General features: G+C 45.4%; 1 protein-coding gene across 1 annotated transcript in view; it reads left to right on the forward strand.

Annotated features, from left to right (window-relative positions):
* The first annotated feature begins 1992 nt into the window (after positions 1-1992).
* LOC117064584 (guanylate cyclase 2G-like) overlaps positions 1993-27899 on the forward strand; it is a 46283-nt gene continuing 20376 nt past the window's right edge. The window contains 14 exon segments of the mRNA XM_033178631.1: positions 1993-2049; positions 4505-4650; positions 4652-4677; positions 6741-7076; positions 9092-9201; positions 11345-11416; positions 11419-11532; positions 13550-13772; positions 19057-19220; positions 20786-20923; positions 23143-23226; positions 23938-24003; positions 24005-24043; positions 24906-24977. Of these exon segments, the coding sequence (XP_033034522.1) occupies positions 1993-2049; positions 4505-4650; positions 4652-4677; positions 6741-7076; positions 9092-9201; positions 11345-11416; positions 11419-11532; positions 13550-13772; positions 19057-19220; positions 20786-20923; positions 23143-23226; positions 23938-24003; positions 24005-24043; positions 24906-24977 (1647 nt within the window).

Genomic DNA, 27899 nt, shown 5'->3' on the forward strand with positions numbered 1-27899 from the left:
GCCATTCTGTGACACTGCCTTCTACAGGAAGGTGGCGGGAGAAGCCAGGGTTCCTGTGCCGTAGATAGGAATACCAGTACTCTGGGGGGAGGTCAGCACCTCCCTCCTCTTCAAGCCTTTAAGGATATTATCCTCTGCTTTACAAGCTTTCCTTCCCTGGGCTCACAGCCTAGGGAGAGCCACACCACGTGTTTGGCTCAAGAGCCTTTACCAGGAGTAGAGAGGAAATGCCAGGAAGTGAGACGGCTCCTGGTTTCTCCAGACAAGAAACTGGAGAGGGCGGAGGAGCCAGGGACATCCTGCGTCACTTTAGATGGACGGTTATCTACCGGAAATAAGCTGCCAGATGCCAAACCCAGTGCCACACAGGTGGCCAATTTGCACAGATGGAGAAACATTCTATGGGTCAAGAGTGTGTCATCACCAGAGAAAGATGGATTAGTACATATTCTTTTTTTTTTCTTTTTTTTTTTGAGAAAGAGTCTTGCTCTGTTGCCCAGGCTGGAGTGCAGTGGCACGATCTCTGCTCACTGCAACCTCTGCCTCTCGGGTTCAAGTGATTCTTCTGCCTCAGCCTCCCGAGTAGCTGGGATTACAGGCATCTGCCACTATGCCTGGCTAATTTTTGTGTTTTTAGTAGAGATGGGGTTTCACCATGTTGACCAAGCTGGACTCGAACTCCTGACCTCAGCTGATCTGCCCACCTCAGCTTCCCAAAGTGCTGGGATTACAGGTGTGAGCCACCGCTCCCGGCCAGGACACATTCTGTATTTGCTCAGTGTTTGGGACACTATGACAGCAAAGCTGTCTTGGCAAACCTAAAATTTTGTGGAAAGTGACTTTGGAATTAATGACATCACTGTTAGTCATTCCGTATCTCTGAATACCGAGTACCTGGAGCAGGTGGTTGCTTCTCCTCCTCACAACCTCTGAAAGTTTTTGCTCTTCATACCAAGGCATAATGGGGGCAGGAGGAGGAGCAGAGACTATGAAATAGTAGGAACAGAGACTGTGAAATAAATATTCAGAAATCTGGCCTTTAGGCCAGACTAGCTTCTTCCCCTGAGATTACAATGATATCTGGGAGAACGCTTGGTTGTTTAAAGTATTTCTTAAAGCCCCAAGTTTGCTCAGGTGTCAAAGACTCATTCCTTTAGGACACGGTCATGAGAAAGTCTTTCAGCCACACAGGATAAATTGCAGATGATTGAAGCACACAGAAGACAGGTAGGGCTTCCAGGAGGGAGGAATTTTCTTCTCTTGGCACAAACGTTTTCAGAAACAAGACCAGAGAGTTCTTGTCAGTCAGCCAAGGCCACACCTCATCCTCAGCCTTGTGGGAGTCGTGGGTGCCTGTGTGCGTGATTACTCACAGGATTTGCATCCTGGGGATTTTGTTTTGTTGCAGCCTTGAGAGCCACGATCTTCCAGTTTGATCTGAACTCTGCTTTCCTCTGGCTCCTCAAACTTTTGCTTAGCAGAAGCTGTATCTTCAGAACCGGCACCACAGCTGTTTGTAAGAGCTGAGAACACAGGGGAAGTTTGCAGTTCACACCCCGACAGGTTACAGCCATGTTTACTTGCTCTTATTACTGGAACAGTGAGTACACGGTGTGCTCTACCTTCAGGAATGTTCCCGTTAGGAACCTGTAAGCCCGAACTGAAGAGAAACTTGCTGTCATCACCCAGCAGGGCCCCCAGGACTACTGTCTTCCATTCATTGGGAATCCACCAGATGCCTAGTATCTTAGAGCAGGAGGCTGGTAAGGTCAGAGCTCGCTGCCCTCTGCCTTTTTCTCATTTCACAGATAAGGAAACTGAGGCTCAGGTAGTCTTATGGATTTGCTGAAGCCTTTTCCAGGAACACACCAGTAGGGGCTCCCTTTGCCTCTCCCCCAACGTGATCACAGGCTCACTGCATTGCATTCCACTTAGGTCAAGCACCTTTTTCCGCCTCTCACCTTTTTCCTGGGGGAGAAGTAGAGCCCAAACATGCCAAACCTTTACTTTTCACCTAAACTTGATCAGGCCACTGAGTCAGAAATTGAAGTGAGGCAGGGAGAAAGGGGGAGCTGGAGGAAGGGCAGCTAGAAAGTTGCTAGAGGTTTTACTAAAACCCACCATCCTGGATACAGCTCATCTTATCTGATCTCGGACGCTGAACAGCTGTCCTTGCATCTGGTTTATGGACTAGGCTGGTCGCTATTGAGGAAGCCACAAATCAGGCAGAAAGAACCCTCCCTCAGTAACAGTCTGTTCAGGAAGCAGAGATGGGATAAAGTAGCAAGGAATTAAAGAGTTACTCCAGGCAGAGGGGGCTGCACTTTGAACCTCTGCTGGCCAAGCACAGACTACTTCTGTTCCAAAGCACCGTTCGATGAAATAACGTGGCCTCTCCCAATCATACGGGTAACTTCTAGGCCTAAGAATCCCCTAGAAGGAAGGAGGGCTGGGAAGCAAAGTAGAGGACAGTGTGCCCCCTCCAGCAGCCACAGTCCTTACAACACCCACGGCCCCCCAACTTGGTTTTAACCTCAGGCTTTCCATTCCCGCCAATCAAAGGTATCACACAAATTGGGCTAGTAACTACAGCAATGATTTTCCAGCTCATAATGGCCATTACCTGGACCACTGCATCTCTGTCTCTGAGGGCAATGGAGAAAGGGAAGGGGCTGAGCTCAGCAGAGAATAATTAGGGCCTACAGAGGTAAGCCAGGTGTCTGTAAGTGTGGGGTGCTCCTGACCTGAGGGTTTAAGGCAGCTGAATTTCACCTTCTGTGTTGATCCTCCAGAAGTACAATTCTGTAGGGTTTATTTTTAATTAAAATATTCACTTTCCTTTCTTATTGCAAAGACATTAAGACAAAAAATGAAAATTAATATAAACAAAGCAAGGACAAACCACCCATAATTTCTGTCACACAGAGCGAGCCACGTTTAATCGTTTGTTGTATGTAATCTTTCCTTTTGAAAAAAAAAAACAAAATGGAATACTAATATATATTGTTGTATGATGTGCTTCATCAGTTAGCAGTACACTGCGGTTATCTTTCTAAGAGAATATATATATAAAATATTATTTTTAGTGATTGCATGCCACTCAGTCATGTGAATTCACTACCTGTTATTCATCCTGGTCCCTCTGTTGGACATTGAAGCTGTGTCTAAATTTTGACTGTTAGAAATTACACTCGTTAAATCTGATCATATTATTTTATATATTTGTAATAAATCCCTCAAATTAGAATTTTGAGTCCAATATGCACACATTCTTAAAGTTTGGTGCATATTGAAGAACTGCTGTTAATGAACATTCCTACTGTCCAGTGTATGTCTGTTTCTCAAACTCACAACAACACTGAACACCATTGGTATTTTCTTCTGGTTTTGACCATGCTCACTTGTAAGCATTTAAGAATACAAAATCCTAGGCCGGGCGCGGTGGCTCACGCCTATAATCCCCAGCACTTCGGGAGGCCGAGGCGGGCGGATCACAAGGTCAGGAGATCAAGACCAACCTGGCTAACACGGTGAAACCCCGTCTCTACTAAAAATACAAAAAAATTAGTCGGGCTTGATGGCAGGCGCCTGTAGTCCCAGCTACTCAGGAGGCTGAGGCAGGAGAATGGCGTGAACCCGGGAGGCAGAGCTTGCAGTGAGCCGAGATCGCGCCACTGCACTCCAGCCTGGGGGACAGAAGGAGACTCCGTCTCAAAAATAAATAAATAAATAAAAGAATACAAAATCCTTGTACTTATTCTGATTGCTATTAATTTGCATGCCTAGAGGCCTAACGCTGTGCTGATGTTAGGATCCAAAAAGGACACACACAGTCACCTGGCTCAAAGGTTCTCAGGACAAAGGCAATCTGTAAACACAAAGAATCAGAAATTACCCAGTGTGGGAATACAAATCAAAGAAAGGATACATATGGAAGGGGGGAGGGAACACAAAGTGCATAGATGACATATTGTTCCCAGTGCCCTAGTTCTGAGATCGTGACGTGTGCAATGACACACTTATTAACAGAATTCCCTTATTGATTCCTAATAAATGTGAGGTGCCATTCTAAGTAATTATACAATCTCACAGTATCTTTATAACATCCCTCCAGGAGGGGTGTTACTCTGCTCATTTTGATATTCAGGAGACTGAGGCACAGATTTAACTGACTTGTCCAGGGTCATGTACACTGGTAAGCGTCTGAGCCAAAAAACATTCATGGGATTTTGCTTATGGTTCCAGTGAGTTTTTGGACTCAGATGATTTTGCAAATTGACCCTAAGCTGTCCAAGCAGAGGAGAGAGAGAAACTGCAGGTCAGGGAAGAAGCAGTTATGATGAATGTGGTTTGGAGAGAAGCAACCCCCCAATCCGTGGGTTTAGAAGTGACCCTCTGAGACAGGCCAAAGCTAAGGCTCCTTAATTCCATCCTGGGGGCTTGCTACTCAAGGAAGATAAGTAGAGAATAGCTATTGGCTCTTCTTTCCCTCTTCTCACTTCAGACTGCCAGGGGTTCTCATACTTCAGTCTACTTAGTGGACCTTGGAAATTTCAGCTGGGAGTTCACTTATACCAACTCAGCCTGCAGCACCAAGGAGTCTCTTGCTATTTTCAACAACCAGGTCCAGAGAGAACAGATTTCTGCCGTTTGGACCAGCATGCCCAGAAGCAACTGAGATAGAGTATATATAGCCTCTGGAAACTTTGAGTTTCCATTGGAAGGGGTGGCCTTCAAGATGATGGTACAGATTTGAATAATCTCCTGGCAAGGGTCACATTATTATAACAATAACGGTGTAGATCTTGAATACCATTTTTGAGATGCAATTAAACTATATAATTAGAAGAGTTAACATTCTATTTAAAGAAAGTCTTTTTCTCTCTTTCTTTCTCTTTTTTTTTTTTTGTTGAGACAGAGTCTCGCTCTGTTGCCCAGGCTGGAGTGCAGTGGCTGGATCTCAGCTCACTGCAAGCTCCTCCTCCCGGGTTTACGCCATTCTCCTGCCTCAGCCTCCCAAGTAGCTGGGACTACAGGTGCCCGCCACCTTGCCCGGCTAGTTTTTTTTTTGTATTTTTTTAGTAGAGACGGAGTTTTACTCTGTTAGCCAGGATGGTCTCGATCTCCTGATCTCGTGATCCTCCCGTCTCAGCCTCCCGAAGTGCTGGGATTACAGGCTTGAGCCACCGCGCCCGGCCTCTTTTTCTTCTTTCTTTCCTTCTTTCTTTCTTTCTTTCTTTTTTTTTGAGATGGAGTATGGCTCTGTTGTCCAGGCTGCAGTGCAGTGGCATGATTTCGGCTGACTGCAGCTTCTGCCTCCCAAGTTTAAGTGATTCTCCCACCTCAGCCTCCCGAGTAGCTGGGATTACAGGAGTGCCCCACCATACTCAGCTAATTTTTGTATTTTTAATAGAGATAGGGTTTCACCATGTTGGCCAGGCTGGTCTTAAACTCCTGACCTCAGGTGATCCACCGGTCTCGGTCTCCTAAAGTGCTGGGATTACAGGCATGAGCCACCATATCTGGCCAGAAAGCCTTTCAGATCAATAATTGTTCATTCACCTACCCTCTTCCTCCTCTTGTTGATTGTTTGAATTTGATGCTGTTGCATATAGACTCTTATTGTTCACTCTCATGTTCCTAAGCTACAAGGCTTAGGAAATTAAGAAGAAACAAATGTTTGGTTTTAAATAGAAAACTATCAATTGTTTGAGTAGGCTTTTCTTTGGTGTGTATAATAAATTAATCAGTGAAAATACAAGTAAATGAGAAAGAATCAAGTATGGCAGACTACCTTACCTACAGCAAGAAAATGAGGGAAATGAATGACCTGTATTTGTTTGGTTGTTGGGATGAGCTTTGTTGGTGTCCTTGGGTGTCATGTCACCTGAAAAGTGTTGACGCAAAAGGTGAACAGGAAGGAGCAGCACAGGTCTTACTCTCAACAATATTGTAGAACTGTCATTAGCTGGAGCTGCAGAACTAAGTTTGCATTTAAATTTGAGCCAGTCTCTCCTGAAATTCCCCATCTGACACATTTCTATCTGTTCAAAGGCTACCTGTCTAAGAGTTAATACCAAATGTCATGGAGCCTTTCTTTATCCCTTCATCTCTGCCCTCCATATCCCTAATTCCCCAATCAAAACTAATTGTTTACTTCTTTAAATGCCTATAAATCTATTATCTATACATCCTAAAGAATATATTTCACTTTAAATCTATTTTTTATATACCTTGGTTCTTGTAATAAACCATGAGCTCCTTCAAGAGCAAGGTCTCCAAAGTTTTTTGTATGTGATAGGCCCCTAATTAAAATGAATGAAAAATGAATAAGGGAGAAATTAAGAAAGAATGAGAGGATGAGTAACTATGAGTGTGGGCCTTGGAACCATACTACCTGAATTCCAACCCTGCTCCACTATTTGCTAGCTATGTAACTTACATCTCTGTGTCTTCCTGTTTTATCTTAAAAAGGGGGTAATAATAACACCTAGAAATGTTGTGAAAGTTGAAATGACATATGGAAGCTCTTAGAGTGCTCAGCACATAGTGAGTGCTCAATTAATGCTCATTTTTGTTATCTTTGTTCTCTGAGACTGACGTTGTCATCAACATTACAAAAGTGAGGGCCCAGTATGACCCATAGACTCACAGAATCTGAGGTTTATGCAGATGTCTCACACTGGGGTTTGCGTGTACATAAACTCAATTATGCAAAGACATCCTTTGGGTTATTTTCAAGGTTATCGGTTTGCTGGCCTCTGAGTGGAATATCTCCATGTTTGACTTTGTTGGACAAACCGAAACGCTGTGTGACACCTGTGTGAAACTTGTGCCACCCAAGTAAGACATTGGTGACGTGCTCCAGAAAAGTCTCCAGTACCTGGGCTGGAAACACATTGGGATGTTTGGAGGCTACTCTGGGGCTTCCTCCTGGGATGGAGTGGATGAATTGTGGAGGGTTGTAGAGAATGAACTCAATTCCCATTTTATCATCACTGCCAGCATGAGATACACCAAAAATAGTTTAGTCTTTCTTCAAGAGCATCTTTGGAGGATATCATCAATTGCCAGGGGTAAGTAGAAAAGTCTTCTGTTGCTTTTATTTGGAGAGAAAAATGGGACAAGCAGGTTATTTGAAAAAAAAAAAAAAACTCTTCATTTTTCTCTGAGTGTAAAAGCAGTTGGAAACAAGGTACAAAATTAATAATATATAAAAGCAATTTCCTTTATTGCTTGACATCACTAACAAAAACATGTGGGTTGGTTTTTTGTTGTTGTTGTTGTTTTGTTGTTTGTTTTTTGTTTTTTTGGTCTAAAGTAAAATCCCACATGCTACAGTGTTATGAAACACAGAGTAAGTTCTAGAAGCATCTTCCTGGTGGGCTGGGTCCTGGAGTTCACTATTTGTTTACAGTAGGGGCTCTGCAGACTGACAGACCTAGGTTTGAATCCAGTCTCTGACACTTTTAAACTGTGTCCTCCTTGGGTAAGTACCTTAATCTCTCTGTGTCTCAAGTATCTTATCTATAAAATGGAGACAACCATCCTACCTGTGTCATAGAAAGGGGAGGATTAAATAAGGTTACACCTCTAAAGTGCTTAGCACCATGTCTGGACAAGTAGTTGGTCAACATATGACAGCAATTATTTTTGTGGTGATATCTATAAGGCTCAACTTTCTAGCATGAATTAGTAACTGACTCCTTTCTGTTCCTCAAATAAACTAAACTCTCTCCAGCCTTGAGACTTTAGGGTTTTCTACTCCCTTGGCCTAGGGTGTCACCTGCACCACTCCACCTAGTGATGCTAATGTGGGACTCTCAGACACAAGTGGCTCTCACTTCTTTTTCTTCCACAGCCACCTCCCTGTGCCCCTGCTGAAGCTCTAATAAAGAGCTTGAAAGACCAACATACTGATCCAATGAGGCAATTATTATGTGGTCTGAGTCACACTCCACCCTACCCAGCACCTTCTTGAGGGTAGCTTCCTCTCATCCCTGCATCATTGCTGACTAGGTCCAGAGCCCACCTCCTCAGGGAGGCCTTCTCTAATGACTCGATGTGCACTTGCTTCCCCTCCCCACCCATTAGCATCACAGCATCCATTTCCAACCTCACTAATTAGAATCTTCAATGATCTCTTTAATTTGTTCACTTGTATGCTGTCTGTCTGATGGCTCGTTCACTGCTATGTCTGTGCCCAGCACAGTGCCTGACACAACATTGGAGCTCAGATAAATAGACTATAATTTACTTCATTTAAAAAATAAACTAGCCGGGTGTGGTGGCTCACGCCTGTAATCCCAGCACTTTGGGAGGCTGAGGCGGGCAGATCACTCGAGGCCAGGAATTGGAGACCAGCCTGGTCAACATGGTGAAATGCTGCCTCTACTAAAAATACAAAAATTAGCCAGGTGTGTGGTACACGCCTGTAATCCCAGCTATCTTGGAGGCTGAGACATGAAAATTGCTTGAACCCAGGAGGCAGAGGTTGCAGTGAGCCAAGATCAGGCAACTGTACTCCATCCAGCCTGGCCAATAGAGCGAGACTCTGTCTCAAAAATAAATAAATAAAAAATAAAACCCACTACTTCATTTGTATATTCTGAAAACGAACAGTGATGTGATTCAATGGCAGAAAAGTACCATGGCCTAGTCTGCCCTCCGGCCAGCCCAACTCAGAAAGTCCAAATGCCCTTGATTCTAGGTCCTTTGTGAACTCCTCTTAATTGAGGTGTGGCTGACAAGTCACAAGCCAGGTCTGCTGTTCTGATTTTTGAGACAAAAAGAAGAAAAAACCTAGAGCACAGAAGTGATCTCAAACTTTTTTGACTTGTACATTGTGAGGAGGCTGCAGCAAAGACTTCAGTGCTATAGCTGCTAGTTTGTACACTGCAGGCTTGGTTAAAGAAGTAAAACCTCAGGGACTAGTTTAGGCATTCCTGTTTCCTAAAACATGCCCAAGGAAAGAAAAAGCTCATGTCTCTTTTACAGTGGCTTTAGGCTAGACTTAGAGTGAGAGCATGCGTGAGAGCGCACACATACACAAGCATGTGCAACTGGCTGACTCTGATTTTCATTCTTATAGTTATCATCTTAATCTGCAGCTCAGAGGATGCAAATATTATTCTGCTGGCTGCAGAGAACCTGGGACTCAACACTGGAAAATTCGTTTTCATCATTTTGCAGCAGTTGGAGGTGGGTCCCGTTGACCACTCAATGGCTCCGGTAATAAGAGGTAGCAAGTATGGAGTACCCGCTACGACCCGGATGTATCAGCCCACTGAGCACTCACTACAACCCTATGAGGTAGGCACTCTTGTGTCCTCATCTTAAAATTAGGAGACTAAGACGGAGCTGGAAGAACTTACCCAGAGTTCTTCTGCACCGCTAGTGAAAGGCTGAACCAGGCCTTGAACTAGGTCGGCTGGCTTGAGGGCCTGGTCCTCTGTACTCCGTATCAGACAACAGCGGTTGAGGAAGAACTGTCATTTCTACCAGGTAGCTAAGACCTTCCCAAGGGACTCTCAGACACAAGTGGCTCTCACTTGTTTTTCTTCCACAGCTACCTCCCCGTGTCCCTGTTGAAGCTCTAACAAAGGGCTGGAAAGACCAACATACTGATGCAATGAGGCAATTCTTAGGTGGTCTGATTCTTTTGGTAATGATGAGAATGGCTAAAAATACAATTGCTTCCTATGAGGACTGAGTTACACGGTTTACACACATGATTGCACTTAATATTCTCAATGGTTTTGCGAGGCAGTTATTAAATGCATTATTTATGTACCTATACCTTTTGTACTTGGTATTTCCAACAGCCTTGGAAAGTAGATATTATTAGCATGCCAACGTACAGGTAGAAAAGCCAAGGCTTAAATAATTAAGGTACCTTACCTAAGATCTCGGAGCTCCCAAGTGGCATAGCTAGTATTCCAGACTGAGCCTTTCAGACGCTGAGCTCACCCTACACAACTCTGCTTTCTGGAGGGTTTATGGAGCGCTGGGCCTCACTGTGAGTGCTTAATATATTAAAGCTTATTTCAGCTCACAGCCACCCTATGGGGTAGATACTTTTATCATCCTCATTTTACAGAAGTGGAAACTGAGGTTCAGAGAGGTGCCAAAACTTGCCCAAGGCCATCCAACTAGTATGAGGGAGAGCTGGCATTCAAACCCAGGTGGTCTGGGCTCCTTTTCCACCTCTCATCAAGTGCACTGATGCATGGAAATAATGCCAGTAGTATCTGCCTCACAGGGCTATTGCGTCTGTGCTTGTAAGCATCTTACACAATAGGCATCTACAAAAGCCACTTGCCTTTTCCTGTGGACACACTGCATTATTTTTCTAGCAGTTTTATCTTTCTAAAACAAGCTTTTTAAAATTATGATCACAAGAAGCTGAAATAGGACAGAAGAAAATAAAGGGAGATATATAGTAATGTCCCAGATTTTTCCTTCTTTATCATGAAGTCTTTCAGATGCACAAAAACATCTCAGATTTCTTTGGATGGGGAGCTGGAATTCTAAAGGCACACCAGACTTTCCAGAATACTCGCTTACCTTAGATTTCCATTGTGACCATTTCCCTTTCTCTTTACTTTTCGCCTCATCTCTGCCTTCAGGCAGATGAGGAGAGGAGAGGATGGACCACATTCAGTATTGACAGGGAAATTTTCAACTCCCCTGTTGCCTTCTCCCATACCTTGATGATCCAGTTCCAACTGGTGTGTGGTGGCAGAAAATAGAACTAAGAATACAACAATGTCCATGCAATTGAATTCATGCCACTTCATGAAAGAATAGCATAAATCTATTTTATAAAAGTATTCCCAGTATAGGTGTAGGTGGAAAAAAATCAAGCTGCAGAACATTATGGTATGATATCATCATATATATATGTTACGTGTGAGTGTGTGTGCGACGTCAAAACACATATGTATATATACACACACATATATATAATGAGTGGGTATATACTATTCATAATAGTAATAATATAGATTATAATGATGATAACAAAACATGCCACAAGTAAAAAAAAAAAGCAAGAATCTATAGTCTCAAGCTTTTTAAGTTTTTGTAATAATTGTTAGTAGGTAAGCTTTCTGCATCTTAGCTGCTGTATGTACCAAGTACATTTTTACTTTTTTATTTGTGGCTTTCCTTCCACTGCTTATATGCCAGCTAGAGAACATGGACCTTGTATTGCAGGCCTTCTGGAATCACTGTGTTTCCAAGGATTAGAATGTAGTGGTTCAAATTAAACATTGCATTACACGCAGTTCCCTTGCCAAGGCATTTCCTACCAAATAACAACATTTATTTCATTACTTTTTAGGACCATTTTTGGAAGGAAGTACTGACAAATCAGAAAATGATGCACCTTCCAAAGATGTATAGGTCAGTGCTTCTCTCATTGCCCTCAGCTCCTACGGAGAAGGCCGTGGAGACGCAGGCTTTTGGAAACAAGTCTACCAAACACTGAGGAGGCCGCCTTTCCGCAACACCATCTCCTCAGAGGAGCAGGTCTGATGCCGGGTCTTCCAGCTCAGGCTCCCTCCTCCCCTTCTTTGATGATATTTGCGTTTGGCTTTTGCATTTCTCCCTCTTATTTCTCCTCATCTCTCCCCACCTCCCTTACACACATGCAGGTGCACACACACACGCACTTCCCCATCTTCCACGCCCAAAATGAACAGCAGTTTGATGCTCTCCTCCTGTGAATTTATACTTCAGAGGTCACTGGGTGAAAGGCCTTTGGACCAGAGGCCTATGCCCCCATCCTACTGCTGCTATTTGCTAACTGTACGACCTTGTAGCGAATTGCTTAACCTCCCTACACCTTGGTCTCTTCATCTGTGAAACGGGACTGATGATGGCATCTACCTCCCAGGCTGTGGTGTTGTGTATTTAGTAACATTGTCCATGGAACTAGCAAAGCAGATATCTTCCTTTTTTGAGGGAAGGTCTTGCTGTGTCATCCAGGCTAGAGTGCAGTGGTGCAATCATGCTCACTACATCCTCGACTTCCTGGGCTCCAGCAATCCCCCCACTTCAGCCTCTCAAGTAGCTGGAAATACAGACACATGCCATCACGCCTTGATAATTTAAAAAAATTTTTTTTTTTTTGTACAGATGTGATTTCTCTGGGTTGCCGAGGCAGCTCTTGAACTCCTGGGCTCAAGCAATCCTTCCACCCTGGCCTCCCAATGTGCTAGAATTATAGGCGTGAGCCACTATGCCTGGCCGAGAACAGATATTAATGGCTACTCAGACCATGACAATTTCCTTCCCCAGGAGGATGCCAGGACCTAGACCCAGGATGGAGTGGTCACAGATGTGGAGCTAGGACAGGTCAAGGCCAACAGATGGGCTGGAAGAGGGAAAAGATGGTCAGGAGGGAGAGGGTCTGCCTGTGGTAATCCCAGTATGTGTGTGATGAGGAGGCACAGTGTCTGGCTCCCACAGAGAATTTTTTGAAGAGAGACCTTTGTCCAGAGCTAGAGCTACTTCCAGTATGGGGCCAAGCTGAAGCCCTAAGGTGACCACAGGCCACTGATGACAAGGAGTTTGATTCGAAATGAGGGGGCCGATCCTGGATCCCAACATACAAGACAAGATAACCAATTAAAGAATATTTGAGGAGCAATCTACTAAGTGTCAGCTTTGTACCTGGTACTGTTGGGAGAATAGTGCCTGGCATTTAGTAGGCACTTGTATTTTCCTTGACTGATCAATAGAAGACATCATGTCCTGAAGACCTACTAAGGGTCAGGGACTGCAATGGATAGTTTACCTATTATGCCTTATTTAACTATTGTCACATTCAACCCAACAGCGGTTTTATCCTTTTTTTTTTTTTTTTTTTTGAGATGGAGTCTCGCTCTGTCACCTAGGCTGGAGTGCAGTGGTGCAATCTCAGCTCACAGCAACCTCTGCCTCCCGGGTTCAAGTGATTCTCCTGCCTCAGCCTCCTGAGTAGCTAGGATTACAGGCACCCGCCACCACGCCCAGCTAATTTTTGTATTTTTAGTAAAGATGGGGTTTCACTATGTCAGGAGTTTCCCTGGTCTCAAACTCCTGACCTCGTGATCCGCCCGCTTTGGCCTCCCAAAGTGCTGGGATTACAGGTGTGAGCCACCGCACCTGGCCTATTCCCATTTTATAAAGCAGTGAGCTGAGATTCAGAGAGGTTATGGAACTTACCCACAGCCAGTAGGGAGCTGAGCTGGTCTAGTTCCAACGTGTACCCTCTTCCCCTGAAACCATGCTCCCTCCCACCTGAGGCCTGAAGGGCATTCCTGAAGGATCAGGAGAGCTAATTGGGAAACGCGGCATTCAGAAAGGAAATGAAGACCACGACATCTGGGTTTCACAGCGCAGGCGCAGGCGTGTGCTGGGCCCTCTGCAGTGTGGAATGGGGGAGAAAGTACTGTGTGCCACTGTCAGCCGGATGAACAGAGATTCCTCCTAACTTAGTGCTGGACGGTGACTCAAGAGGCCATGAACCTCTTGAGACCCTGCTTTGCTTGTCTTATTGAAGGTGAGCCTTTACTCTGCCTACCTTCACGACGCCGTCCTGCTCTATGCTGAGACCGTGAAGCAGATGGTAAAGGCTGGAGGCGACTTCCAGGACGGGCGGCAGCTGGTCAGCGCTCTGAAGGTACCAGTCAGACCACCGTGCAGGGTAGGTGGCTTACCGCTGGGCGGTGTTCTAAACTCAGACCTGCGGCTCCGGTCGGTGGGGGCTTGGAGATCTTGGGCATGTAATTAAAGGCCTCTTTTAGGGCCTGCCTCGCACTGAACGCCAGAATTCATCTTTCCTGTGGGGATTCCAGCCTTCCTTCTGTAAGGGTAGTTGAGATTAAGACCTCCCAGTTCCCACAGTTCACTCATCCTTCTGGCCGGAGCCTGCCCAGACCAGGAGAGAAGGCTGCTGGGCACCTTATCCCCTTTTGGGAATTCTCCCCCTCAGTTCCATTGAAACTGAGTCCATCAAGAATAAAATTCAGAAATGTGAGAGCTGTCTCCCGGGGTCACTTCCCATCTGCAGCCTCTGTGATGGGGGCCCTGGCGCCACAGACTTCTAAAGATGGCTTGTAGTCTCATTCTTGCTTTCCTGGTGGGGATGAGTTCACTCGCTGGTGGGGAGTGAACTGCTTTCAAATCACACTCAGCTGACCAACTGCTTTGATCTTTCTTGTTCTAGTTTTCTCACCTGTAAGATAGGGATAACACCTGCTACCACATACAGAAATAATAATAACCGACATTTAGGGAGGGCTTACCTTACACTAGCCCAAGTGCTAAGAGCTTCTGAGTAGTACCTAACTGAATCCTCACACAGCCCATGAGGCAGGTACTGTTTCTATCTGTATTATTCAGGTGAGTAAACCGAGGTTACAGAGGTTATGTACCTTGTCTAAGGTCACAAAGTTATTAGATGGTGGAGCCAGGATTCAAAATCAAGCCTGTCTTCTCCAGGGCTCATGTTCTTTGCTATCCTGTAACATAGGCATAATGAGAATATGACATGCACCTGGCACAGAGTATGTGCTCATTAAATAGTAGGTTCTGTTTTTTTCTTTTTGAGACAGGGTCTTGCTCTGTCACCCAGGTTGGTCTTAAACTCCTGGGCTTAAGGGATCCTCCCACCTCGGTGTCTCAAAGTGCTGGGATCATAGGTGTGAGCTGCTGTGCCCGGCCAAATGGTCCCTATTTTTATACTTTATATTTTATATTTTTCTATTTCATAGAAGCAGGCCTCATTTACCCTATTGATACCTTTTGCAAGTGGAAATATTCACCAACTTCTCTCTCTTCTTTCCTTTCAGACCCTAAAGCATTTGCTTAAAAAAGGAAGAGGTCACAAGGTGGGGGATCCTTCTTTCTGCTCTCAATTTAATCCTCTCTGCCAGATCAATTAATTCCTCTTTCCTGTGGTTTTAGAAATTATTCATGCTGGAATGAGGGAAGGATGTGAAGAGCAGTGAGGCCCTTTAAGAGCCTGAGTCATCCCACTTTTGTTCTAGGGCCCGTGGACCCCTTTCAGGGACTCATAACCAAAGGGCCCTCCTCACCCCTCCAAACTGGCTTCTGATCCTTTATGGGCTACAGGACTAGCCTTGGCAGAACTGGAGTATTTGTCTCTGTTTCCTCTGTTCATTTCTGCCACATGGTGGCATCCACTCCATGGGCCAGTGCCGCAGGGCTTTTGGACCATTCCAGAAGGAAGGCCTCCTCTAGGAGGCCGAATTAGGGAGCAGAACCCCCAAACCCCACTGGCTTTGGCTCCGTGAACGCAATGCACACTGAAAGCAGTGGCCCAGGTTGTCGCAGGAGCTCTGGCCTTTCCCGTGCAAACCTTGGGCTCAATACCCACATTCAGGATGCCCACGGATATGTACACAGAAAGGCAGTGTGGCATGCTGGAAAGAACACGGCACTTGGGGCCCGATAGGCCTGGGTTTGTGTACCAGCTGTGCCTCTTCCTGGCCCTGGCAGGAAGACTCAAGGAGTTTGTGCCTCCAAGCTTTGCTTGTTGGGAACAGATAGATGATGGTGCCCCCTCTGAAGGGTTAATTAGGATTAGACATGGGACGTCAACACCACCGGCAGTGCTGGGCACTTATTAGGTGCTTTATCAGTGGTAATTTTGTGTCCTGTCCCCTGTGAGACAAAATCAGCAATATGTCCTTTGTCAGAGCCTGTGTACTAGTTTGGGGTGTGAAGGAGCTGTGCTTCAAGTGAAGCTGTGCTTCCGCGATCTCTGATGCATTACTTCAGGAGAGCACATCCTTAGAAATAACAAAGAGCACAGCAGGCCCTGCAAAGCGTCTGCACCAAACCTCTGCAAAGGGCCTGCAAAGCCTTCACACCAAGACCATGAGGGAAGGAGCTGCCATGAGAACAGAGATTGCAAACTTCCGCCCCAGGGCCTGGCAGCATGGAGGCGTGGCGTGGGTGGGGTCAGGGGAGGAAGATGGGAGGAACTGGAGGAAGCAGCTGTCCCTTGGCCCCAGACAACTGCTGACATGTTGTCACATCTGATTGTTCAAAGGAAGCATACATCTGAGGTTTTAAGTGAGATTAACTGGAAACAAACTTTTTTTTAAAGTGCTGAACAGGCTTCCCCAGTGTGGGCCTGAGAAAATACACCTGCCTGCCCAATGTGGCCCTTTAGCCCTAATAGGATGCCATCTCTCAACTGTCTTTTTCCCTTTGCTGGTCCCCGTTGACCCTGTCTCAGATTCACTGAAAAGGCAGAAACCATGTCTGGTTTTCAATGGCTGTTGGGGAAGGGGGTTCTGTTGATTTGAGTTGGGGCAGGCTGGCATTTTGAGCCACATGCTGCTCTCCCTCTCCTGACTTTGTGCAATCTCCTCTCTTTCTAGGAATCACCAGCCCTGTGTTTGTGGATGCCCAGGGAGAAAGGCAGATCGATTACTCTGTCTATGCCCTACAGAAGTCTGAAGATGGGCCCCTTTTTCTTCGTTTTCTTCATTATGACAGCTATCAGAAAGTAATCAGGTACTGGCAGGTCATTTCTGCAAGTGTAGATTGCTCTACAGAGAGACATAGGAAGAGGAAGGCCCTGGGAAGGCCAGTTGGGGATCCAGTCCCTAGAATCCCCCAAGTAGCCTGGTGCTCTTAGAACTCATGAAGATAGCCGGGCGCGGTGGCTCAAGCCTGTAATCCCAGCACTTTGGGAGGCCGAGGCGGGTGGATCACGAGGTCAGGAGATCCAGACCCTCCTGGCTAACACGGTGAAACCCCATCTCTACTAAAAATACAAAAAACTAGCCGGGCGCGGTGGCGGGCGCCTGTAGTCCCAGCTACTCGGAGGCTGAGGCGGGAGAATGGCGGGAAACCGGGAGGCGGAGCTTGCAGTGAGCCGAGATCGCGCCACTGCACTCCAGCCTTGGCGACACAGCGAGACTCCGTCTCAAAAAAAAAAAAGAACCCATGAAGATAGACTTTGGGCCTTTAAGGTGATTTTATTCCCTTGACTGAGGATATGGCTTGACTGTTTCAGATTTCAGTGTAGAACAGAGTACCCACTAACTGCACCTCCACCAGGGCCTGGTTCTCCTCTGGTGTTCCAACCAGTGGTCCCATTGGCCATGGTCTAGGCAGAGGCCCTGGGCCCAGAGGGAGTGGTGGAGCACAGCATCCTCAAAGGGATGGGTTTGCAGTCCCTGAAACGGCTCACCTAGACATCCTAACTCCCAGACGCATTTGGACACCAGCGACCAGAACACCATCCTGGGGTCCCAAAACCCAGGAATCCCTGGGGGAAAAAAAAACCCAGCTCTGTTTTTGTTCTTTCAGCTACAAATCAATGAGAAAACTAAAAGGAAACCTAAACTGTAATTCAATTTCCACTCACCCCCACTGCTACTACCTCCAATCCAGATTCAACTTGAGGCTTTTTTTATTTTTAGACAGTCTTGCTCTGTTGCCCAGGCTGGAGTGTAGTGGCACAATCTTGGCTCATTGCAACCACTGCCTCCCAACATCAAGCGATTCTCCTGCCTCAGCCTCCCGAGTAGCTGATATTGCAGGTGCACACCACTGCGCCCAGCTAATTTTTGTATTTTTAGTAGAAACGGGGTTTCACCATGTTGGCCAGGCTGGTCTTGAACTCCTCACCTCAGGTGATCTGCCCACCTCAGCCTCCCAAAGTGCTGGGATTACAGGTATGAGCCACTGCGCCCAGCCAACTTGAGGCTTTTTTCTCCCCTTCTCTTATAGAATTTTAATGGACCAAAATGGGCCAGGAAACAAAGTAACCATAGCAAACTGGGTCCTTAGTATTGTGGGAACAGGCACACTCCACGTAGAAGGAGATGTTTTGTTCTGTGAAATGTCAAGCTGCTATATAACAAGATTTCTCTACACCAAACACAGGCGAAAGTCCCAGCAGCATCGACTTGGCATGTCATCTTTTAAGCCAAAACAGACATGGTTTAAGTCAAAAGATTGAGGAAGCTATTTCAACGGCAAAAAGATATTGCCTTCCTTGAATGAGATTACTTGAAAGCTGGATTTGAAGAGCCTAGGAGAGTTGGGCAAACTGGACAGAAGTTTGAATTGACAGACCAGGGCCTGAGTTTTGCAAATAACATGCATTTTTCCGTTGTCCATGCTATACATGAGGTAGAGTCAAATAGAATACATTGAGCTGACACTGACCTTTATTTTTTTTAAAGACTACAAGGAATTTCTCCAATATGGCCTGGACCCCTGGCTCCCTTCCTGAAGACAGACCTGGCTGTGGATTTTAGAATGAGCTCTGTGAAACTGAGCCTGCTTTGATGGGTACGTGTGGCTGCTTGGAGAAGGTAGCAGGGAAAGACTTTCTATAGCAGGGTCTCTCTATGGCCGGCAGCACTGTTGACATTTTCAGCCAGATAATTTTTGTGGATGGGGAGCCTGGCATTTCAAGTCACACGTTCCTGTGTATTATGTTTAGCAGCATCCCTGGCCTCTACCCACAGATGCCTGTAGCAGCCCTCTAGCTGGAACAACGAGAAATGTCTCCAGATATGGCCAGATATCCCGTAGGAAGCAAAATGACCTTCCTCCCCTGAGGAGAATCACTGCTGTAAGGGAACCTGGCGCCTGAGATCTGAGTCTCAGGAACTTTACCTCTAGGGAGGTTGAAAGAGTCTGGGCAGAGGAGTGTGCCCCAGTGGTTAGGAGTCCAGCCCTGGAATTAGATGGATCATGCCTGAAGAACCACCCTAAGGAGAACACACAGTAAATGTTCAGTAAACACTGGTGGTGGAGTTAGAAGTCATCATTATTATTTCCCTGCAGTGGAACTTTCTATACAAAGTGGGAGGTGAATGCAGTTCCAATGGGAACTAGGGTGGTAGTCAGGGATAAATTCCTGCAAGAGACAAGTCAGAGTAGACTTCATGTGTCCTAACCCAGACCTTCTGGAGGATAGCCTTTGAGGAGCCTGCTTGGCAGGGCCCAGCTGGGCAGGGATGTACATGCTACTGCTCTTAGGCAAGGCCTGGGTAATATGCCTCTATCCTCCAGGCGTGACTGCTGTGGTTCTCACAATGATGATCCTGATTCCTGTCTTGGGGGCTGCCATCATAGGTCTGATTTTAAGGATACAGAGGGGAAAACTGCAGAGGCAAAACAAAGACATCTGGTGGCAAATCAATTTTGACGATATCATCATTCTTCCCCAGAACAAGGTGAGGCCACATATGACCCAGACGTCCCCTTTCCTGGTCACTGCTGGAGATTTGTGGAAGGTGCCTCATCTAGGAGCTTATAAGAGCAAGAGGCTAATTTATAAAGTGAATACTTCATGAAGAGTCTCCAGGCCTGAGTTCTGGTTCTAGGCCTCCCACTTGCTTGCTCAATCTGAGAATGTCATTTTACCTCCCCAAGACTCAGTTTCTAAACATTTGCAAATGATTGACAGTCTCTAAAGTTCCCTTTGCTCTGTTACTCTGTGGGTGAGAACTGTAGATACTGTTCAGATATTAAAGCTGTCTCCTGGGGAGGATTTAGTTATTTTACTTTTTGTTGTTTTTTTTTTTGAGATGGAGTTTCGCTTTTGTTGCCCAGGCTGGAGTGCAATGGCACGATCTCGGCTCTCACTCCAACCTCTGCCTCCAGAGTTCAAGCGATTCTCCTGCCTCAGCCTCCCGAGTAGCTGGGATTACAAGGTGCCTCTAACCACGCCCAGCTAAATTTTTGTATTTTTTTTTTTTAGTAGAGATGGGGTTTCACCATGTTGGTCAGGCTGGTCTTGAACTCCTGACCTCAGGTGATCCACCTGCCTCAGCCTCCCAAAGTGCAGGGATTACAGGCATGAGCCATCATGCCCGGCCGGATTTAGTTATTTTCAAAACCACATTAACTCCTTTAATCAATTGATGACTAATACAGTCATGTTCATTTGCTTGGCCATTAACTACAGGCCAAGCATCATACAAGGCATGGGGATATTCCACAAATGAGATGCCTCCAGAGGGAGGCAAGTGTCAGAGAGGTGTTTCCACAGTGAGATGGAAGCCCTGCAGATAGAGGGACTAAAGGTCTCAGCATCTGGAAGACTTTGGAGAGGAGGGGACATTTGAAAAGAGTGAGTTTGCAAGTGGTGAAAAAAAGTGAAGTCACACAGGATATAACGAGATGTGTGATGCTCAGGGCTGGGAAACTTGGCTGGTACCAAGTCAGGGAGGCTTCAACATGCTAAGAGCAGGTGACTGCGATTTATTAGTAACTCATCTCCAAACGTCACCGGGGATTCAGAGACTTACTCTTTCCTCTTCCACCAAAGCAGCTCTGCTTTAATCTACCTCATTTCTACCTGAGGGTTCCAGATAAAGATTCTCCTTGAAAACAAGATTCCTATGCTTTGAAGATGTTTTCTAGGTGTTGGGAGACACCGAGGGTATTAAATAGAGACAACCTGGTTAGATGTTCCTTAAGAAAATGACTCTAACCCCAGGCCACACATCTAATTAAGTGCCACAGCCAGAACTTGAGTCTGGGCAGTCTGACCTCAGAGCCTTCCCTCTTAACCTACACCTCCATGGTGGTACAGATGCCATAGAGGGCATGGAGGATGGGACGGTGCTGTCTTAGAGTGATGCACATAGCAGGTCAGAAAGATCAGGGTTCAAATCCTGACTCTCTTATTATTAACTGTCTGACCTTAGCACTCGGCTTCCTCGTCTATAAAATGCATTCCCTTTAGTAGTTGACCTTGCTACTGAGAGTGACCAAATCATTTCCTGTTTTACAGCCACCCCAGAGAGGCACACCTGTGTCAAGAGGCATCAACAGTAACTCATCTAGTGTGATGATTTCTGTGGACCTCAGCTCTTTTGTCAAGAGCCAGCAGGGGGAAGAGCTCTTCTATGCCCCAATAGGGCTTTATCAGGTATTTCTGAGGCCAGGTGGTTGCCTATAGATCTTAGTGTATCTCTGTCCTGTTCTCTGCATCATTTCTGCCAGGCGGGGCATTCTGAATAGGAGAACGTTCTCCAAGCAAAAGCCAAGGTGGTCTTGTGACTCCAGACTAGTGCTTCCCAAACTTTAATGTGCGGAAGGATCACCTGGGGCTCTTATTAAAATGCAGATTCTGGGTCGATAGGTCTGGTGTGGCGCCTGAGAGTCTGCATTTTAAAGAATCCTCTAGGTGATTCCCAAGCTGGCTTCTAGATTAGACTTAGCTTTGTCCGATACAGCCTTCTGTGATGATGGAAATGTCGCAGATCTGCACTGTCCAATAAGGTGGCCACTAGCCTCCTGTGATTACTGAACATTAGTGTATCTGGGCAACTGAATTTTAAATTTTATTTAATGTTAATTAATTTAAATTTAAATAGCCCCATGTGGCTAGTGGCTCCCTGAATGGACAGTGCAGTCCTAGAGTGTGGATTATTTCATCCTTGTTACTTTGGCATGGATGAATCAGTCGTGGGGCCTGGTGCTTCTGTGGTATAGACAGTGACTGCTGCTGCAGCCTGGAACATAATTCCCGCTTATCCTTTCTCACCTTCTCTCCTACACCCAGACCATGATTGCTGCCTGTACCTAGCAATCCTTCCAAAATTCAAGTCCCTTTGGGGGAAGAGTATGTACGAAATTGTATTTATTCTTTAAAATGGGGGTCCCAGAGAGTAAGGACAGAAAGCTCTGAGCAAGGGAAGAATTGTTCATTGCTCTAAATTGGGGTTAGAAAAGGCTAGAGCCAAATTATCCCCTATGCAATGAAACTTGATTTTTTAAATGTTTGCTTACTTGAGTTCTGAAACTACAAAAACCTCCTGGGATATTACCAAATACCGCAGGGACCACCATCCATACAAAACTCTATGTGGTGGTCACCCGGCCACATAAAGAAGGAAGTAGCAACACATAGCATATCACTGTTTGATTGATCTTCCGAAAATATGTCTCCTCTTTCCTCTGTCAGACCCCATCACTGGATTCTCCACCTCTGTTGCCTGCATGATAGTGCCCAAACTCTTTAATAAAGGACTCAAGCCTCTTAACTCGCTAGTCCCTACCTATTTTTCTAATCTTTTTTCCCCCCTGCCTTAAATCCTGTGCTTACCCAATTGGTCTTGCTGATTTTGCCATGTATGTTTCACCTTCTGACGATGCCACTCCCCTTCCACTCAACCCATGTGGAACCTTCTTATCCTTCAAGGTTCAGCCTAATCATCACCCCTCCAAGAATCCTTTTCTTCATCCCCCAGGCATTCTTTCCTCCATGGCCCTCCCATCACAGTCCTGAGTCCTTTGCCATTGCCCTCATACGAAACATGAAAGATCTTTGGTTGATATTTATCTTCTCTTATGGCTTACCTTCTCTTGGGTCCAGATTCTATGCCTTCTTCTATCCAGCTCTTACCACATTATGATATGTTTTTGTGATGCCTGATTAAATGACTCTCTAAAAGCAGACTCCATAGGCAATACAAATAAAATATGCCATTTACTGAAAATTTAATATGTGCCAGGCCTTGAGTTACCAGTGGTATTTTAACTGATTTAGTGCTCAGAAAACCTTATGAGATGGATGTGTTTTTAAAAAAAAAAAACTTATTTTAGGTTTGGTGTTATTTTCAATCCCATTTTACATATGAGAAAATAAAGGCTTAGAGAAGTTAAGAACAACTCAAGCTTGTTCAGGTAGTAAGTGGTAGCACTGGGCTTAGAATCAGGCAACTGACTCCAAACCTACACTTATCACTGTAACTCACTATTTCCTCTGAATGATAATGGGATATTATTATATAATAGAAAGCGCATAGTCTTGGAGTCAGACTTTCAAGTTCTGGCTGTACTACCTATAAATATGCAACTTGGGCAAGTTTCGTAACCTCAACAATCCCATCTGGAAATGGGCCAATCATACTTACCTCGCAGGGCTGTGATGCCAGTTAAAGGAGATCTTATGTGTTAAGCAGCTAGCTCAGTGCCTGGCCGTGCACAGGGTCACCAAAGGGGTTTTTTTGGGCAGTGAGGAGCTTGATGATTGGCTCCTAGGTGGCTTTCTTTCCAGTTTTCTTGCTCCCCTCCCTAGCCCTAAGTGGAGCTTTTCCTGGTTCATCCTGAGTTAAGAACATTCCACTTTTTCTCTGATTCTAGGGAAACCATATGGCCATCTGCTATGGTGGTCACCAAGCAGCAGCCTGGGTTAGGAAGCTGACTATGTTACAGGAAATACAGCTGGTGAGGCCTCCTGCCCAGGGTCAGTGGAGAGACAAAGCAGTGATGCTCTCTGCCCCTCCTCTGCCAGCTCCCTGGTCCCAAAGGAGCAGAGACGGGAGGCTGCTTCCCTTAACGTGACCTACCTCTCCCTCCCCTCGACAGCCCAGGCTTTGAATCTCAGACCCCTGGCCTCTCCCAGGCACCTGAAGCCTGGGATCACTCCTACCTCTGTTTCTTCCCCATCATTCTTCCTGGCCTTGATTCTGTCCCTTCATCCTCTATGTCTGTGATGGCTGCTTGCCTGCCTGCCATCCTTGAACCTGGTCCTTGGAGTGAGTCAGGTTCATGGGCCTGACTTCCTGCTCCTTCTCTATGATCTGCTGTGGGCCCCACACTGGCATTGACAGCCATAAGCATAGAAGCAGGGCTGAGTCCAGTTACTGTGACGTGGTTGAGTTAATCCCCATGGCTGAGGCTAGACTTTGATCATTCCTCTGATTTATTTGCTGGAGACAGACTTCCTGGGTTTACCTCCCAGCTCTGCCATTTATAGGCATTATTTTACTTTACCTTTCAGTGCCAGTTCCCTCATCTGTAAAATGGGATCTGTAACAGTTCTTATCTAACAAGGTCTTTATAAGAATTGACTGAAAATATGCAAAGCACACAGCATGGTCCTGGACATAGAGACACACTCTATACATGAGCTATTGTCACCATGATCATTTCCAGATGGGTGAATTAAGGCATGAGAACATTGTTCCCTTCTTTGGTATTTGTACCAAACCACCTAACATTCTGCATTGTCACTCAGTATTGCAAAAAAGGAAGTCCTAAGGTAAGGAAAACAGTAAAGTGTACCTTAGGTTTGATTAGTGATAGATAATAAAGAAGTTTCTCAGTGACCTCTGCTATTCATCCAAGGCCAGTTCCTCTCTGGTCTAATTGCAAGACCTGAATTGTCTTGTCAGGCTGCCTTCTGGGAATCAAATTAGCCAAGTGTCTGCTTCTTTTGTTCTGGGGGGAAACTGAGCTTGGTTTCTTCTCTTAAGATGTTATGGCTACTCTTGAACTGTGTTCCTGGGCCCATCCTATTATGGTATGTGATGATAGCTTTCTGTCAGGAACAAGGAAGTGTTTGTAAAACTCAAGACTGCGTGCATTCTCAATATTGAATCAGGTTATGGTATCTCCTGGGAAGATTTCCAGTTATTAGGTTTAAAGTCTTCCGCCCCACATTGTGTTAGCTCTGGCCAAAAATATAAGCTATGTTACAGTCAAATCTGTTCAATCATTAAAGCTCACTGTGCTTCACGTTGAGTCACTAGGAATCTTTTGTTTTTATTTATTTTTATTTTTTTTTTTTATTTTTTTTTATTTTTTTTTTTTTTGAGGCGGAGTCTCGCTCTGTCGCCCGGACTGGAGTGCAGTGGCCAGATCTCAGCTCACTGCAAGCTCCGCCTCCCGGGTTTACGCCATTCTCCTGCCTCAGCCTCCCCAGTAGCTGGGACTACAGGCGCCCGCCACCTCGCCCGGCTAGTTTTTGTATTTTTAGTAGAGACGGGGTTTCACTGTATTAGCCAGGATGGTCTCGATCTCCTGACCACGTGATCCGCCCGTCTCGGCCTCCCAAAGTGCTGGGATTACAGGCTTGAGCCACCGCGCCCGGCCGGAATCTTTTGAATAACTGTGTTTTTCAGGATGTTTTGAGAAACTTGCATCATGAAATAGATTGGATATTCAAACTCTCATTTGCATATGACATAGTCAATGTGAGTATAACATAAACTTACCAAAGAATAAATGCCATAGTATTTTTGAGTTGCTCTGTCTTGAATTTAATTGAACTGTAATTCTTCTTGAAAATGTTGGACCTCTTCAGATCTCCTCTTCAAGGTGATTCCAGCTCTAAAATCTATCATTTCTATCCGATTTTTTCTTTTCTTCTTCCCTGATTGCAAATAAATATAGAGAGAGGAAAGTATTTTACACTAAAGTTGGAATGGATGCTAAGTTTACCCAATCAGAAAAGAGCAGAATATTTACATTGTAGGGTAGAACTTTCAAAGAGCATCTCATCACTAGATTATAAATCGGACTGGGGGAGGTGATTCCTGAGATTATTCCCTGCTCTCTAGCCCCTGATTTCTTTCCCTAGGAAATGGGGATGCCACATTAACCACAAAGCTGCTGACCTAAGAGGTGGGCCAGAGATGCTGATCGGAGGAGGTAGAATCTTTGCTTTGGCCCAGGAGGTTATGGTGGCTGCAAAGAAGAAGGGAATAATAGTAACACTAAAATATATAGAGTGCCTGCTTTGGGCCAGGCACTTTCCAGTACTTTGTATATATTAATTTATTGAATTCTCACAAAAACATAAGGTAGATCTATTGTTACGTCTATTTTACAGATTAAAGAAATACAAAGCACACAAAGTTCCTATGACCTTCCTGAAGTCTCATAGCTATGAAATAGTGGAGCTGGGATTCAAACCCAGCCATTTTCAAGTCCTATACCCTTAACCCACTGTACCATACTGCCTCTCAGTAGGAAGCACGAGAGCTTGCTTTTGTGTTTTACCACAGGGAGAAGTCAGTCTCACATCTAGAAGCCCATTAGGGGCTGGGGAGGGGTAATTCAGAGGGAGCTGGAGAGAGACCAATTCCTGCTTGTTGCCAGAAAGGCATTGGAAATGCTGAGAGGTGGCAGCTGGATCCAAAGCCCAAGGTGACACTGTCTTGAAAGGCGAGCCATGTCAGTGTGGACCAGCATCCTGAGGCTGCTCTCTCCCACCTGCGCTAAATCCAGCTGTTCTTTCTTAAGCTTGCTGCCTGTACTTTTACCACCAGGACAAAGCCAGTGACCTGGGAGTCAGTCTGGTGAGGAAACCTCTCAGTCATGGGCAGCACAGTGAAGGATGGTGGTCCACTGCTCGTCCAATGGTCCAACCGTCAATCAACCAACAGACTCCTGTGGGGAAGACTCACCTGGGTGTTGAGAGGGCAAAAAGAATGAAACACAGGCTGTGCCCTCCTGGATTAATGGGCCACTGACTTATTGAGTGATTTTGCCAAGACACTTCCCCTCTCTAGACCTCGACCTCCACGTAGGTAGAATGAATGAGCTTGGCCCGATTGAAGTCTAAGGGCTTTCCTTCAACAAGGATTTTATTGCTTTTTGTTTCTAGGGAGCTGAGTCCTATAGCTCTGTGAGACTTTGATTTCCTAGGCTTTAGCAGGAAGCCAGCAAATTGTTGTCAAGCAAAGTCGATAAACAGAAGCGTCTCTGTGATTGGGTCTTCACTGGCAACCGTGGACCACCACTGTTATTATTTCATTAAAATTTTATTGAGCATCTGTTAAGAGTTTATCCTACTCTGGTCACTTTTGTAGGAAGAAAGGACTTGTTTCCAGCTTTGAATGGCTTAAAATCTAGGGAAAAATAAAACAGTCTGGAGATGTACATATACAATTCTTTAAGTGGCAGTGGTTGTAAACTGTGAGGATGTGACGTGGCATCTTTTCCTACCCTGGAATATTCTCTCCTTCCCTTCACCCACTTTTCCCTTCTCTTCCCACCAAGCATAGAGAAGTATTCTGGACTCCAATTATCTGCCTCCTGCCCCCATCAAAATAGCCGGCATCATTTATTTTGGAAGTGAAGAGTAAGCTAGTAAGTTCTCACCAAGCCATGAATGACTAACAGATTTGACCTCTTTAGTGTAGGCATCAGATTTCAAGAAGCATTAACCCAAAGGTTTCTCTGGAAAAACGCTATGGCAGGTGGGCATGGCACTTTGAAGGGGAAGAGCTCCCTGGTGGTCATCACCTACTCTAGCTCACTGAGTCTACCCTCTACTCTGTGCCAGGAAAACAGAGGACAGCTTGGCATTTTTGCTTTGGCAGGATCATTACCTCCTGAGACGAGTGTGCACATTCTGGGATCATGTAGGGTCACTACTGATGACACAATAGGCTAGGTCAAGGCACAGGTAGGACCTTTGAGGTTAATTACTCTGCCAATGTTCTTTGAAAGGGGATTGCAAGTAACAGAAAATGTAATGTTCTCTTAGAGCCTTCCCATGAGTCTGGGCATTGGGCCAAGCTCCATGAGGGCGATTGTACTTTGGAAACAAGTCTCTCGATGTCTATTTGATCAGCACCTCCTCTATATCAGGTATCAGAGGGACTCTAGGATGCCATAGACATTTCAAAGTAACAAACATATATTGATTGAGTGCCTAATTTGGATCAGACCCGATTCTGGGCATAGGAGGCACAGACGAATGAACCTCATTGTCCTGTCCCCAAAAAGTTCAACCCAGTTGGGCAAGCCTGGGAAGGAGTTTGTAGAGTGTAATACTCTCCTTGAGTTACAAATAGGGCTTCATGTCTAAGTAAGAGAAGTCTCGACGGATTAAGAGGATGAAGGATAGTTCAGTATAGAAGTTGTCTTTGGAGTTTGAACCCTTACTGCCACTTATTGGCCAGGTGACCTTAACAACCCTGGGCCTCCTATTTCCTGTGTGTAAATATAACATCAGTACCTGACTCATAGGGTTGCGTGAGGCCTAATGTATGCAAAATGCTTAGTGCCATGCTCTGCCTGTAACAGGCGTCCAGGAAATGTTGATTGTTAGTAGTAGCAGTAGTATTATCACGATCATAGATAATTCTATTACTGGTATTAAAAGA

This window comes from Trachypithecus francoisi, unplaced genomic scaffold (assembly GCF_009764315.1).
Source record: "Trachypithecus francoisi isolate TF-2019V2 unplaced genomic scaffold, Tfra_2.0 Contig01579, whole genome shotgun sequence".
NCBI classification, from domain to species: domain Eukaryota; kingdom Metazoa; phylum Chordata; class Mammalia; order Primates; family Cercopithecidae; genus Trachypithecus; species Trachypithecus francoisi.